General features: G+C 37.4%; 2 protein-coding genes across 5 annotated transcripts in view; both read left to right on the forward strand.

Moving 5' to 3' along the window:
• Positions 1 to 6,815: 6,815 nt before the first annotated feature.
• Positions 6,816 to 11,824, forward strand: si:rp71-17i16.6 (uncharacterized protein LOC100148415 homolog). 2 transcript variants are annotated; one of them, XM_034312150.2, is made up of 5 exons: positions 6,816 to 7,575; positions 7,888 to 8,019; positions 8,306 to 8,403; positions 9,253 to 9,338; positions 9,509 to 11,824. In XM_034312150.2, the coding sequence occupies exons 2-5, from the start codon at positions 7,937 to 7,939 to the stop codon at positions 9,725 to 9,727; spliced, it is 486 nt and encodes a 161-aa protein (XP_034168041.2). In that variant the 5' UTR covers positions 6,816 to 7,575; positions 7,888 to 7,936; the 3' UTR covers positions 9,728 to 11,824. The 2 variants fall into 2 exon arrangements, with proteins under 2 accessions (XP_034168041.2, XP_034168042.2); XM_034312151.2 differs by having other exon boundaries at positions 9,512 to 11,824.
• Positions 11,825 to 13,140: 1,316 nt separating this feature from the next.
• The window catches only part of lamb2l (laminin, beta 2-like), a 45,176-nt gene continuing 43,043 nt past the window's right edge, over positions 13,141 to 15,273 (forward strand). The window contains exons 1-2 of one of the 3 annotated variants that reach the window (XM_053240987.1): positions 13,168 to 13,210; positions 14,469 to 14,524. The gene's annotated coding sequence lies outside the window, so the exon portion shown is untranslated. Of the gene's footprint in view, positions 13,211 to 14,468; positions 14,525 to 15,273 lie in introns of those variants that run through there. The other 2 variants (XM_026921052.3, XM_053240988.1) reach the window with 2 other exon arrangements.

The raw sequence follows: 15,273 nt of genomic DNA on the forward strand, positions 1-15,273 counted from the left end.
AATATAAATAAATGCCATTAGCAGATATACACCATCATATCAACCTCACATTAATCTTATTAGCCATATAATAGTAATTCTACAGATTTATGAGAGTAATGATTGAGACCCGGTGAAATAGACATATTCTTCAGGCTTATACTAATACAGCATCCGGCACCAGTCTACAGAGTTAAAGACTTTTATGACCATAGAGGGCACTGTGGCAAAGTATAACAAATGAATGGGAACACTGGGTGCGAGGTGGAACTACACCCTGGTGGTGTAACATTTGGTGTAACATTGGGTAGAATCTACATCCACCACTGTGCATCATGCACACACACACACATTCACACATTTATTCACACCCTATTAGAGGAGCCAGTCTGCCTACTGTCCTGTTTTTGGGAGGAGGGAGGAAAGAGGAAGACATGGAGGAACACCGCATGGACACTGAGAGAACATGGGAAACTCATACAGACAGTAACCCCAAGCTCCAAAGACTCTGGAGGGGTGAGATGGCAATGCTACGTGTCCTTAATACTACTACTACTACTAATAATAATAATAAGAAGAAGAAGAATACAATAATAATTATATAATAACAATAATAATAATAAAGGAGAAGTCCACAAAGACAAAAGCATCCCCACGCCCCCATGTGCACAGGCATTTATTTATTTATATATCTGTCTGCATACATGTCTGAAGGAATTAAACCTTGATGTGTTTAAAAAAAAAAGAGAGAGAAAAATTTTGATAAAGAAAAAGTTTGGCAGCTTAAGGAAATTACACACATTTTCAGTAAATCAGACTGAACAGATTACCATTACTGCAAGCATGCAGACAGTAGTGAGGAAAAGGAGGGGTATTTCGGGGCTGCAGGGGTGTTGTCAGTAGCAGGTAGGGGGCTGTCATCGCTCTAAGAGGCTGCAGACTCATAGGCAAGGCTCAATATCGCTTCAGCCAGCTTCCAACCCATCTTCCTTTCCTTCACCCAATCTTTCCTCTGTTCTTGGCTTAATGCAGGATTTTATTTTCCAATTAATTTAGCCATTTCATGTAGATTTTCCCATTCTTTCTATCTCTTTATCTTTCATTCTTACACACACACACACACACACACACTGAGTCAGTGCAGATGTGGTGAGCACATGGCCAGACCACAGACTTCTGTAGCCTTTTTTTGGAACTGTGTAATGCTCACGTGATTCAGAGAAGAATTTAGAGGCGAACATCACACTGTATCGAGAGGTAAGTCTGTAATGAGTCTGTGTCTAATTATCTTTTTAATATAACCCATAGCAGTGTGCCAGTCTAGCATGGCACCGTTTCCCAAACCAGCCACATGGCATCATTCCTGCTGCATGTACATAATAGATTTTAAAGGCTGGTGCATTAAAGACTGTATTTTCTAGTAGGATTTTACACCAGTGAATAATATAATTTGCAAAGGATGATGTAGATTTCTATTACATCATTAATATTTACCATGTGATGCTAACAAAAGGTCTAAAGATAACTTGCATGTATGTTACCTCGAAGCTGTCAGTTAGTGGATCAAATATTCTTAAACCCACTTGAACCACTTGGCAGGAAAGAAGCTGAAACTGTTTATTCAATATGAACTGAATCAGATTAAAAATCAGATTTTTAATTAGGTAAATGTATCTGCAGGTGCTTTGAAGTGGGAGTGAGTGCTGGTGAGAGTGTGAAGCATCTTTTTTTCTATTTCCCTCACATTCTAAAGCAGCAGTGTTGGTGTTTATCACATTCAGTGAGATCTTACAAATGCTGCTTTAACTTTCAAAGCCACAACCAGATCCTTTATTGATCTGTAGTCATATGTGAGTTCACAACACATACACATTCTTGAAGGACACTGTGGTTCTGGATGCATTCATCAGATTTTTAAAACATTCCAAAGTTGTCTCATAACGATTTATCTGTGTATACGGCAGCTTATAAATTCAAGCTACTGCATGGGTAGACATAGCAAGAAAAAGGGTAATTGATGTTTACTGAAAATGCTCTCTGTGTGGGTATGCAATGTTCTCCTTGATCACATTCTCACATATTATTATATTAAATATCCATCCAGACTATGCGATATCTTTGTATCTTTCCCTAACAACACACTCTTCTACTGACAATCTCACTAAATATATTTTCTCTTCCAAGTGAGATCTATCACCCTTGTGATAAATTCCAAGTTTTATCACCCATGCCAAATTATGCTGATTATGCTCCAGCTTCCGAGTGTCTTTTTGTGATTTTGATCCAAACACACCTTGATTACCTGTAAAAGCTGCTTGACTTTGTAGTTATATATTAAAAAAAAGAATAGTTTTGTCTAGCTATAGTTTCTATGCTACAGTTACATTTTCAAAAACTATTTTATAAAATAATGATACAAATAGTGAATAATAATAATAAATGTTTGGAATATGTGGACATGAAGACAATCACGCTAAAAATAATGGGACAGCCAATTGGAGCATGTACACATTTGTGTGTCCCTTATTGTATGTAAGCGTGTAATTGTGTCTGGTCGTGTGTGAGCGCGTATACACACACACTCGTTATTCCCCTCTTCTTACATAGATCCACTGGTCATGCTGGCTTTTGCAGCTCCTCTCTTTTCAACTCTGATGACCCGTGGCTAAGCAGCTACGACATACTTCAGCGTCCCTCAGGCCCCCAGACGAGGGTACAACTGTCGGACACTGAGGAGCCTTAAGAAAGCCCTCTCTCAATCTCAGAACAGCTGAAAGCTCCAAAAGTGAAGACATGCATGGAAAACTAGATGTGGAAATGACCCAGTACTCTTATAAAATGTATAATGCACATATTTTTTTCTCTTTTTTCCTCTGTCTTTCTTTATTTTTTGAATTCATTATATGAATTAGGCAGCTGATTCCTGATTTCTCTCCATAAAGGTGCTGTATTGAAATAATTATTGACATATCAAAGCTCCGTTTGATCCATTTGATTTTGGTGGAGCAGGACAACATTAATTTTCTTGTTCTCAGCATGTGAAATACTAGTTTCCCCATGGATTTCTGATATATGTACATTACTTCATAATCCCCATTTCCTTCTCACAATCTTTGCATCTTTGTAAAAATTTGTTAGATTTAATACTAAATATAAAACAAGATCTTGCTGGCCACAGAGCCCAATCTAGCAATCTATCTAATAATAACTGTCTTGTCTGCTGCTGCTCCTCCACTGAAAAGCAAGCATGGGGCAGAGAGTATCCAGGCCCCAATGGACTTCTATTATCTCTTGTTGCATTTCCTATTTTTGACCATTAGGTGGAATAATAACTCTATAGAAGCTGAGTGGGGCAGTGAGCGTTTTGCCCTGTGATTGTGCAACATCTACATTGGGGAAGAAATCGATGCAACATCGGCTTATAACTGTTAAATAGGGACACTTTTTTTAAATCATTACTCACTCAAAAGAGGTTATTAGTATTTTGACAGCTTTAAATTGTATGGAGCTGTGAATGAGGACTTGAAGATTAACTTTTGTTAAATGGCTGATATAAACGGTGGAGCTCTGCCCCACGTGCCCTTATGGACGAGTTACAATTGGATCCTGATATATTTTTGTATTGTAGAGCCACATAAAGACCATGGAGGGTAAATGTTTCCCTTTTCCAGCATGACTGATTTCTTTTGGTGTTCAGAGTGGACTTGAGTTTTCTAGCACCATTTGAAATCGGTTGTGCTGAAAGGCATGCTGTCTGCGAATCAAGCAGACCAGTGCAGTTCTTGGCCACATTTGTATGTTGACCACATTTTGTAGCCATGTCTGTGCCTTTAAATCTGTGGTGTGGAAAGACCTTTTAGTCTGGTTAGAGAACAATGCTTGACAGTGTGTGTCACTGACTGGATGCCACCACATTCACACTTATCTGCGATGTGTTGACCCCAGATGAATCAGTTTCCTTCACACTGGCCTTGACTGGTGTGAAAGTGGTTTAGTAGCACCCATTGTTCATGGAGGATGTCAAAAATGAACATTCAGATTTCAGGCTCTTCCACTAGTTGGTGGTTAACCGCTGCTGCTGACCACCAGTCTCTCCTCCATTGTTCTGTTGGGTCAAATGTGTCAGTGAGTCCTTGCTGAGTCACTGTTCTATATGTGATTGTGTACTGGCCAGTTTTCATGGTGTTTTATCTTTTGCAAGCTGCCATTAGAAATAGGGTGGAGAAATGTTTGTGTAAGCAGTTTAGGTGTGACATTGTGTGGAATCGACAAAGTATATTCAGGTTATACTTATTACGTATTACGTATAATCTATATTTCTACTTCTGTAACATAGTCTACACTTTATTATGTTTGTTTGTATGTATGTGCATGTCTGTTTTTATTTTTTATTTTTTATATAGTTCTGTTATTTTGGCATTCAATGTGGACAGCAAAGGCAGAATTTCATTGTTCAGGGAAACTTGGTTTCCTCACTGTGCACATGACAATAAACGCTTTGAATCTTGAATCTTGAATTAGGTTGGGGTTCAGCGTATTAACAAGAGCAAATGATTTAAAAATAAGAAAAAGAACATTCAGTGTAATATACCTGATCGAAAACCTGATCAGGTATGCTATATGGAGGGACGGGAAAATATTAGTTGCTGCTCTAAATTAGCTAGCTTGTATGAAGTATTGACTGCTCATCCAACACAAGATAGTGTTTTAACTTAAAACATAGCAAAAGTGATGGCAAAAATGGCACAAAATTTTAGTTCTTACTTAAAATGAAGAATTTTTACAAAATATGCTATTAATAAGCTTTAGCATTATTTTTTCTTTGACTGCTGTTTATGCCTACTAGCATGCAGGACAACAACAAAAGATTCCACCATTCCACCATTTTGGTTCTGGGCTAGCTTCTGTATGGTTCCCCAAGTATGCTTCAGGGCTATGAGTTCTTCCTCCACTGCTCAACACCAGGTGCTCTTAGGCCTTCCTCTCTTGCGTCTTCCTTCTGGTGTCCAGTAAAGGGCAGTTTATGGGATGTTGTCCTCTTTTCATTGGAGGACGTGCTCAATCCATTTTCATCTTCTCAGGATGGAAGTGTCCATGCTCTCTTGATTGCACTGGACAAGTAGTTACTGGTTGGAGATGGTTTTAGGCCTGAAGACTCGCATGAGGTACCTTGTGTTGAAGAACATAACTCTTACCTGCACTATACCATGGTGACCACCACATTCTGCTCTTGATGTCGCTCTGCTCTTGCAATCGTCTCTTGATGTCACTGCCTGCTCTTCCTTTGTATCTGACAATGCTGCACAGATAGGTGAACTCTTTGATTATAGGCAAATCTGTTCCATCTACTTGTACTGAAGATGGGCTTGGGGTGTTCAGCGTCATCACCTCTGATTTTTTTGGCTTATCTTCAAGCCTACTTGTTGTGCAAACCTGCTAAGGAGAAATGTTTTTTTTCCTGCGTGGGCTGGTGGATGTGGGAGACCAGTGCCAATTGTCTGCATAAGCAAGATCTTCCAGTGTTGATAAAAGGGTCTATCTGATGCTTTTTGGTTGGTCTTCAGTTGTTCACATGAATAATATGTTTATCAACTTTGCTTTGCAACTTAAACACTCTCCATGTTTCTTCCTAATCATAACCCATATCTACTCTATATGTGTTGTCCTGCCAATGCTTGAGCAACATTCTCACCGAAATTTCCTTTTTCTCTGTCTCATCTTTCGCCTTGCCCTTGCCTTCTCATCAGAGTCTGGGGATTATGTGTTCTCTGTACTAAAACTCTGTTCTTTTCTTTAACTGCTAGTTTAGATTTCTTTTCGGGTTTTTTTGTGGATATTTTTCTTTTTTTTTCCTTTTTTTGCTGCTCTTATAGTCATACTTTTTATTATTTCATTTAAAACTACCTACATGCCTGGTGGTAGGCCTACATATCTATATTTTCTTTTGAGAAATCACATGCATAAAATAGAATGCAGTGTAGCTAAAACCCATTTTAATCAGTTAGCTAAAAATAGGAGGTTAAGCTTTTAAACTGAGGCGCTGCACTGTTTAACACTGCATTATAGATGAAAAGTGAGTTTCTATTGGTGTTGCCAGATCATGTCTCACAAATACAGGTGGACTATTCTTAATAAAAATTGATCTGGAAATAAATAAAATTATGGAGGTAGTTTACATAGTTTAGATTTTTTGCCACAGTTTTATATAGTAGATTATGTCTCAACTGGGCTGATTTTAAACCAGGATTGGATTGTTTAATCTGGCAACCCTGATTTCTACACTACCATCTCCTTTGCAAATGCACACACACACACACACACTTGATGCTGGTCTTAATTGGTTTGATAGGAAGAATTCCCAATGCGTCCGCAGCAACCTGGTGTTAATAAAAGCTGAACCTGCACCTGCGTCCTGCTGTACTCCATTCATGACCAAAAGGAAGTTAATGGAGGTAGTTTCATAAATCATAAGACAGACCTACTTCAGAGTAACTATGTGTGTCTGGCCTTTTTTCACTCCCCATAAAATTAAATCAGAGTAAAATAGAATCAGAAAGAATTTTATTGGCTAAGTAAGGTTTCACTTGGTAGTATTACCACAGACTAAGCAGTGAATTAGACAGGTGCAAGGAAGAAGTAATAATAATAATAATAATAATAATAATAATAATCAGGATCAATTAGAATATGATATATGTGAATACAGAGTATAGAAATATAAATATGCAAAGATATATACAACTCTACAGTGTGTGCAAGCTGCAAAGTACAGATGGGTAGAGTGTTCAGAATAAGCAGTCCTAAAATAATAAATAAATAGTCCTGAGCATGTCAGTATGTGCAAAAATAACTATATGTGCAACATTATGAGTAGTGTATCATACGGTCTGAGTAAATTTGCACTAGCTGTGATGAATTACAGTGCAGTAATTCAGCAGTGCATTGGTTTGTGTTAATGAAATTTGTCCAGTTCGATACTGAGCACGACACAGATCAGCAGGAAATCTTTAATTCTTGAAGTTTTTGGTTTATAGTCTGGTATCTCTGAAGGACGTGGTTGAAAAACCCTGAAACCCTGAAGGAAGTGGTTGAATTAAAGACTTCTTATCCTTTAGCAAAATGAACATGCCAGAGTCCATGCTGCTACTGAAGTTTTAACATGCAATAAATGTCAAAGAAGATTTAACATCTCTCCCTGCTGTTAGCATCACACATAACTGCCTCATTCCTGCTCTCCTCCTCTCATCACTTCACAAAAGGTTTTGGATTAACACGGTAGGACTGGGCTCATGGATTCAGAGTCAATCATTAAACACTCATACACACACATGAGTACACACACATACACACGCTAGAACAGGCAGTACCAACAGTCCCAGAGCAGCAGGAGTGGGAGTCGGGAGGGTTTCTGTCCTGGAGGAATCAGGTGCTGTTTGTCACCTGGGTAACCATGTCTCCATGGACATCACAAGCAGCCCATCGGCCTGTCTGTGCCAAGTCAGGCTGATCTGAAGTCAGTAGATATGACGTCAGTGGGCTTAGACCGAGACACTTGGAGTCCCAAAGTCAGAGTCAGACACGTAGCTACAGCAGCAGGTAAGAAAATACTATTTTATTTGCTTTAAATTCACATTTATATGTTGGCTTATCAGTTTCATTTAGATAACATGAAAATGAGTGTTATAGAAGACCCAGGAGCCTTTGTATTAATGTGCCTGTTATTTTTAGTTAAATAAATCAGTTCGAAGTTAGCCTAAAAGGGACAGAAAAGGGAAGAAGATTTAGCAAATCACCAAATCATAAAATGTGTCCATTGGTGGTCAAGTGTCAAGATGCTGAATCAGAACATTATCTGTTGCAGTAGCTAAATAGCAAAGCATTGAAATTTACAATTGTTGTCCATTACAGTGGTCTTCTTTTTGTGCCTGAGAAGAGCAGTTGCCATTAAACATTACGGATGACTGACCTGAGCACAGATCAACACTCTGTCCAGTCAGTCTGGCGTGACTCAGATGAGTACTACAAGCAATACCTGCACAGGTCTGGTGCGCAACACAGCAACAAATTGTTTTGTGTGTGTGTGTGTGTGTGTGTGTGTGTGTTGGAGGGGCAGGAGCTATGTTTTTATATCTTGGTGAACAGGATAGGAATAACTGACAGTTTTGACCTTATGGGGACATTTTTTTAAAATAAAAGTAGCAGCTGTTGCACATAGGTACCAGCTTTGCCTGACGTAAGTGATACATGGGTGTGGGTCTGAAAGAGAAGTGGAGATCATTTGATGGATGAGAGGGAAAGTTTGATCAGCTGGCTCTCTTTCTTTCAGCTTGTTTGGGGAATCGATTGCTGAGTACTTCCTCAGCTCCTCCTACCTACCCAGAAACACTCCCAGCTGGTACACAGAGATAACAGACAACATGAGAGGTAGTACATTCAACACAGGCTGATTTACTGTATATTATAGAATAAAATATTATGTTTTAAAATTCTTTAGTGATTTCAAGTTGCTGTTTCATGAAACGGAGCTACAAATTACTTGAACAGCATGGATATATAAAAGTAATCTAAAAGTAGCTAGTCAAAATGAAAGTTAAAGTGAATGCTACTAAATGTATGCAAGTTAAAAGTAAAAAATTAGCTGATTTTACATGTAACTGTAATTAAAAGACAATGAACATGACTCAATTTGATTGAAAAGTTATGAAGGTAAAGATTTCATTCATATAAGATCAAAAAATCATGTTTCCCTTCAAATTAGTGAGAGATGGTTATCTTCTATATTAAGGTTCAGTAACTGTGATGTATGTAGAACAAGAAATAGAACAACTAATAGTCCTTAAACAAGATGATTGACCAAGTTATCCATACAGGTATTTAAATATTGTTAATATCTGCACAGAAATGTGTGCACAGGTATTTAAATATTGTTAATACCTGCACAGATATGTGATTGATTCAATTAGTAGCCAAGAAAAAGAAAAAAAAAAGTTGAGATTTGTACCTAGTACGTTAAATGAAAATCTAAGAAGTGTACATTTTGTTTTTTTCTTAGAAATTTTCTTAATTTTTATTCATATTCAAGTAAATCCCCTAAAAAGATACTTAAATATAGTAATAAAGTACAGTGGAGTACTTTACTTTTAGTGAGAGAAGAACTGTAGTATGTGTATTCATTTGTCACCGAACTTTATCAATAACAGTATTATATTTGAATATATTGGCCAATAACTGTGTTTTCTCATCCCCAATGCCCTATGCTTCTTCTTTTGCCAGGTCAGATAAGTGCCAAGGCATTATGGGATGCACTAAGACAACGCTCTACTAAGATTTTGGAGGAAATGGAGACTGAAACCTCTCAGGTGTGCTTTTAACAACAGAAATGAGAAATTCAGAACACGTCTTATTTACTATAGCTTATACTAGAAAACAGACAGCCTGGTAATGAGTATGAATTGTACAATATTTATTTTAGAGAATACACTGATATTTCAGCATGTTAAATGTTAAACATTGCTGCACTGTCCCTCAGCAGGTTGAGAGAATGCTAGTTGATTGGAACTTGCTGAAGAGACAGGACCATCTGCTACGCCTTTCAGGTTTGAGGTTCATGTACCGCAATGCCCAGCATAACCAGGCCTACTCCACCCTCCTCCTGCAGCGGAGACATCCGTCTCCTCTCAGTAACCTGGATATGACAGAAGGACCCAGGCAATATCTAACAGCAGAGAACACACTACTGACAGAATAAGGAGATGAGCTTGCTATCTAAAAGTGTAGAGCTGGAGTATCTCTCTTTAGTGAAGAAGGCTACTCAGCGCTCATGTTAATGGCATTCTGAACACTGAAATACAATGCAGTGGTGTGTAATATGGTATAAAATTATGTTTACTGCTAGCACAGAGCACAATATATTAAAAGGGTGGATCTTTCACCTTGTGTTTTATAGCTTGTTCTTTTAGCTTTTAGACTTCTAGTGCCATTGAGAAGCCAAACATAAATACAAATTGCCACTGAGAGTGTGTATGCAATCAGTGTGTATGGACATCAGTGCATTTATGTGAAATACATCACATATGAGGTGTTAGCACCTCACTGCCACAAGGAGGCAGAAGGTTATTGCTGTAGTGAGGACCACTGCAAAGTTCACTTCATTTATCTCGGTTTCTTGAACATAATTGTTGTCTGTTAGGTAATTTTCAAGTTGATAGCCTTATTTATACATTATATAGCCTTATTATATTTTTTTATTTGCCTGACAATGTTTTTTAGGACCCCAGGTCAGTTATGTAATAAAGGATCCAAAATACAAAATATTATCAGGTATGACACATAATGTGTTACTCAGCATTAATTTTTTTTACTAGTGCTTAGTATGCATGGGACAGGATTTCACAACTGTTTTTATAATTTTTTCTTGGTGCAAAAATTATTTTAGTAATAGGCATACTATACAAACGACAATACAATGTGTTTTATTGTTGGAGATTATGATATTAATATGAATTTGCATGTTTTTAAATTGCTTAAACAAAATTTGTGAAACAGAATAAACTACAGTTGTTTTAGGAACTATAACTGTAAACACTGTTTTTTCCTTGTCACTTTGAAGGAAAATGTGAATCGAAGAAAGTGTGTCTCAGGTATTGACCATTAAGCAATTAAACAATTAAGAAATGATTTTGTAAGATATTAAAATTACTCAAAAGAGAAAGGGAACCTACAGCCACACATAGCAGGATCTTATTTACTATATGTAGAGACTGGACAGAGTGTTGCTTTGAGACAGAACTCTAAAAGTTATATGCAGTGTAATTCAGTGCAATGCTTAGCTGATTGACTATACACAAAGTTCATCTCTCTCTCTCTCTCTCTCTCTCTCTCTCTCTCTCTCTCTCTCTCTCTCTCTGTTTTTCAGAGGCCACATTTTTTAACTTCAGTTCAAAGAGATCCTAAAACCTAAACAAAAGTATAAACAAAGCACCAAATGAGTACAATATTGCCACAACACAGCCTAAATGTCTGTTTTAGTCACAGAAAATATAATTATCTTATTCATTATATGAAAACAAAATCATATTCATGCTAGTGTATGCTGCACCATTGACGATTTTGATGTCATGTTAATGCGACTACTCGAGCTCTACAATCATGTGTTGTTGTGAATTGACTCTTTTGGGTGAATTGGCTCTTTTGGGTGGACGCTGAGAGTCGACTTTTATTTTTATTTATTTTTTTTTTCTTTTTGGTAGACGCAAGCAATACCATTACTCTTGCAGTGTAATTTAATCAACATGCTTCCATGAATGTATTTTTTACAATCTGAGCTGTTAGTTGATTAGCTGTTAGTGTGAATGTTGACTCTCATCCATTTGACTCTCGGCTATTTGACTCTCAGCTATTTGACTCTCAGCTGTGTGAATGAAGAAGCCTGAGAGGGAGGATCTGTATGTAATCAAGTGCATTAGGGAAGGAGATTAGTTATCAAGATAAAATGGAAAAGGAAATAACATGAATGCAGGAATGCTTATTGTACTGTGTACAATTGTACATCTTCTGTGTACGTTTGTGGTAACTTGCTGATTTTTCCATAATTTAACCCATGTGTGCTGTTTGTGTGCTGTTCACTACTTTGTGTACTGTTCACTACTTTGTGTACTCTTCATAAGTCATATTGCTTTGGGCAGCTGAGACAGATAATATAATGTTTGAAATGACCAACCACACCATTTTCTGGTAAGCTGTTTAAATCTCTTTCTTCATGATCAGTATAGAAAATGAGACAATAAAGCTTCATGTTGAAAAAAAAAATGTTGGTAACACTTTCTATGCACTTTCCATGCTCATAAAGAATTATAGCCCCATTTATAAATATTTATAAGCAAGTATTACTGTTCTATAAATACATTTATAAAGACACATCAAGACCTATACTTCATTATAATAACAGTTACAGTTACATTTATGTTATTGTTATAACTACTTATAAGTGATGCACTTGCTTTTTCAATGCCCATGCTCATAATGCATTATACACCGATTTATAACCCTGCTGAAAAAAACTATAAAAGCCCTCCTAGAGTTTGTAATGGTTTTAATGGTTATAATGGGAGTTGTATTGGTTTTAATGGAAACTCTAATGGTCCCTGTGGGTCTCTACTGGTAATTTGTTGCCTTCTATTGGTGGCATGTTATGTCTAGCAGATACCATTAAGAACCAATAATGGTAATGGTAATGGTTTTAATGGTTAGCTGATGGTTTTTACTGGCATGTGTAGTGGAAACATTAGAATTTCTGTGACGGTTTCTATTGTTGTTTTTTTTTTTCAGCAGGTAAGTGTGAATTAGTCAGTCTTATGGTTCCGCGAATGTATTTCTAAAGATGCAGCATCATAAAAACATTCACAGAACCATAAAACTTTACTTAGAAATCGGTGTATAATGCATTATGAGCATGGGCATTGACAAAGCAAGTGCATCACTTATAAGTAATTATAAGTTGGGGGTTTGATTCCCGCCTCCACCCTGCGAGCATGGAGCTTGCATGTTTTGGGGTTTCCTCTGGGTTCTCCGGTTTCCTCCTCCAGTCCAAAGACATGCGTGGTAGGTTGATTGGCATCTCTAAATTGTCTGTAGTGTGTGAATGGGCATGTGAGTGTGTTGTGTGATTGTGCACTGTGATGGATTGGCGCCCTGTTCAGGGTGTCCCCTGCCTTGTACCCCAAGTCCCCTGGGATAGGGGATAGGCTCCAGGCTCCCCGTGACCCTGTGTAGGATAAGCAGTACAGAAAATGGATGGATGGATGGATAGATAAATGTAACTCTAGGTCTTGATTTGTCTTTATAGACAAATATAGTATACAACAGTAATACTTGCTTATAAATAATTATGAATGGATTATGAGCATGGGCTTCATAGAAAGTGTTACCAGCTTGTACAGAACACAGTGGTTAAATGCAAAGTCATGTTGTTTTGTTAATTAGATTCATGAAACAATTTTAAACACATTTTGACTAAATATGCAGTCATAATAGCGCAAACTTTGTCCGGTTTCCGTTAAGGAGCCGGAAGAGTCGCCTCTCCTCTCTCTAACGCTTTCACTTGTGAGCTCAGAGTGAGTGGCTCTCTGCTTGGCCCCGCCCCCTTTCCAGCTACCTTCAGCATGCAGTGCTCTCTGCTCACACAGCAGCCAGGAGAGAGGAGAGGAGCTAGTGCACTCTATCCACTGAACAGGTGAGAGCTCACGTCTTACTTCTTCCTTCCAATCAGAACCGACACAGCCTGTTATAAACATGTCTGAAGTTCGCTGATATTGCTGACTTAGTCAAATGTTTCCCGCTGAAATGAATTAATCCAAGATTCAAGATAGTTTTATGCACGAGCTGCATGGTACAGTGAAATCCTCCCAGATGCTACAGTAGATTCAAAATAAAACCTAAACAATAACAACTAAATTACTGGCAAAGTTAATAACGCCAATTAAGTTGTCTTGGTCATAGGTTTAGGAGTTTTGTGAGTTATTTGTGCAGTATTTTGCAAGATATTGTGCAACATTGGAGAGTAATAACAACATTGCATAAAAATATGAAATATTAAAACTTTCAGGTATTATATAAATATAAATGTAAACATAAATCTATCAGATAACATTAATAACAGTGGATAAAATATTGGATTAAAAAAATCTGTAACATTAGTCTTGGTGATAATAATGCATAATAAGCAGTTTTCCACTGTAACAGATATTACAGATACACCTGAAGAGTGAAAATAAGTCAAGCTCCATATATGATTTGAGATCTGCCAGTTCTGTTTAGTGCAGTGTTGTGTATTATCTACAGCAGCACCCATGGCTGCTTGTAAATGTGCAGGTGTGCAGAAGAGTTTCACAGAGCTCCTTATTCATCATTTGGTTTTTGTGATTTCTGCTTGAGATATTTGATCTCATACTAATAAAAGATGTAGAGCGTCTGAAGAAGATCTGATTCATGACTAAAATGCTAGTTTTATCCAAATTAAAGCTTTGCAGGTTGGCTGCCGTTTCTCTTAGATCTAAGAAAAGATTATATGTGTTGTGTCGTATCTGTGAGTACGGGTTTGATAACTTCTAAAAGTTGCGTCAAGTTATTCAAATCCACATTGTAGCACAATGAAGTATTTTTGTGTATATGATTCATATTATTGAGCATACATTAATACTATGTGCATGTGAAGCTTGTCGCTGTGTTTGCTTAGTTTTAATTCAGGGTTATGATGACTGAACATTTGGGTGGACCTAGGTCTTTATGGTGGCTCCTGGTACTGTCCCAAGCCTTCTCGACATTTTTCAGGCTCAAAGATTTTAGACTTCTGCAAAAGACAATAACTGGATTTGAATAGAAGCCCTGAAAGTGCATTCCTTCATTTTTTAAAATTAGCTATTATTACTTTTCTAGTAGCCAATTAAAGGCATTAAAGCTGTAATCAAAATATTTTTATTTTTTTATGGAAGGTTTGAGAGAAGACAAGGAACTGCTGCACTGTCTGTAACAGCCACACAAACACATTGTGAGTATATCTGGAGCAGAGAACCATGGGAAAATATTATTCCAGTGTAGTGCTTTAATCAGCTGCTTTGCCCTTTGGCCTTGAGTGTGAATATGAAGGTTAAGAGTCTCTGGCCAGACCTTTGAGAAGGCTCCACCTTAACAGAAACCTTTTACCTGTAGAACATTTCCAATTTCTACATTTGCACTGCAGATCTGTTATTTTATTTCACCCTGTATTCTGTGTGTGTATATACCATTGTTTGGGAGTAGCTAGCTACAAGTAGTCCTGCTACTAGATAACTATGTCAATTAGCAGTGTGACAGTATGTGAAATATTTTATTCTTTTACCAAGTAACAGTGTAGTGTGACAAAACTAGCTAGCTAGACCTGAATGAACAGCAGTAGAGTCTGCCCTCTCTGTATTTGTAGCTTTTTTTGACGTTGTTTTAGTTTAAGTAATGTTAATTGTTTCTTTCGAAGAGTTGTCTACAGATAGAAAAGTTACACCTATTTGTTATACTCTGCAAAAAGTATGTACAATTTATATTGTGCAATAAACCAGCTGCACAATACAATGAAAATGTCCCAGTTCAGTTTCCTCAGTTTTACAAAGTTGCTTCAGTGTAGTTAGATACTTTTTCTTCGTAGCTTGTAGTGTAGCTAGCTACTTTATCGAACACACACACACATTCACTAGAGAGTGTGTTCAGTATGTTCGTGTTCTTTCGGAAGGGCATAATTGCATGTAGGATGTATCTATTTAACAA

Source organism: Pangasianodon hypophthalmus, chromosome 16, assembly GCF_027358585.1.
Source record: "Pangasianodon hypophthalmus isolate fPanHyp1 chromosome 16, fPanHyp1.pri, whole genome shotgun sequence".
Lineage (NCBI taxonomy): Eukaryota > Metazoa > Chordata > Actinopteri > Siluriformes > Pangasiidae > Pangasianodon > Pangasianodon hypophthalmus.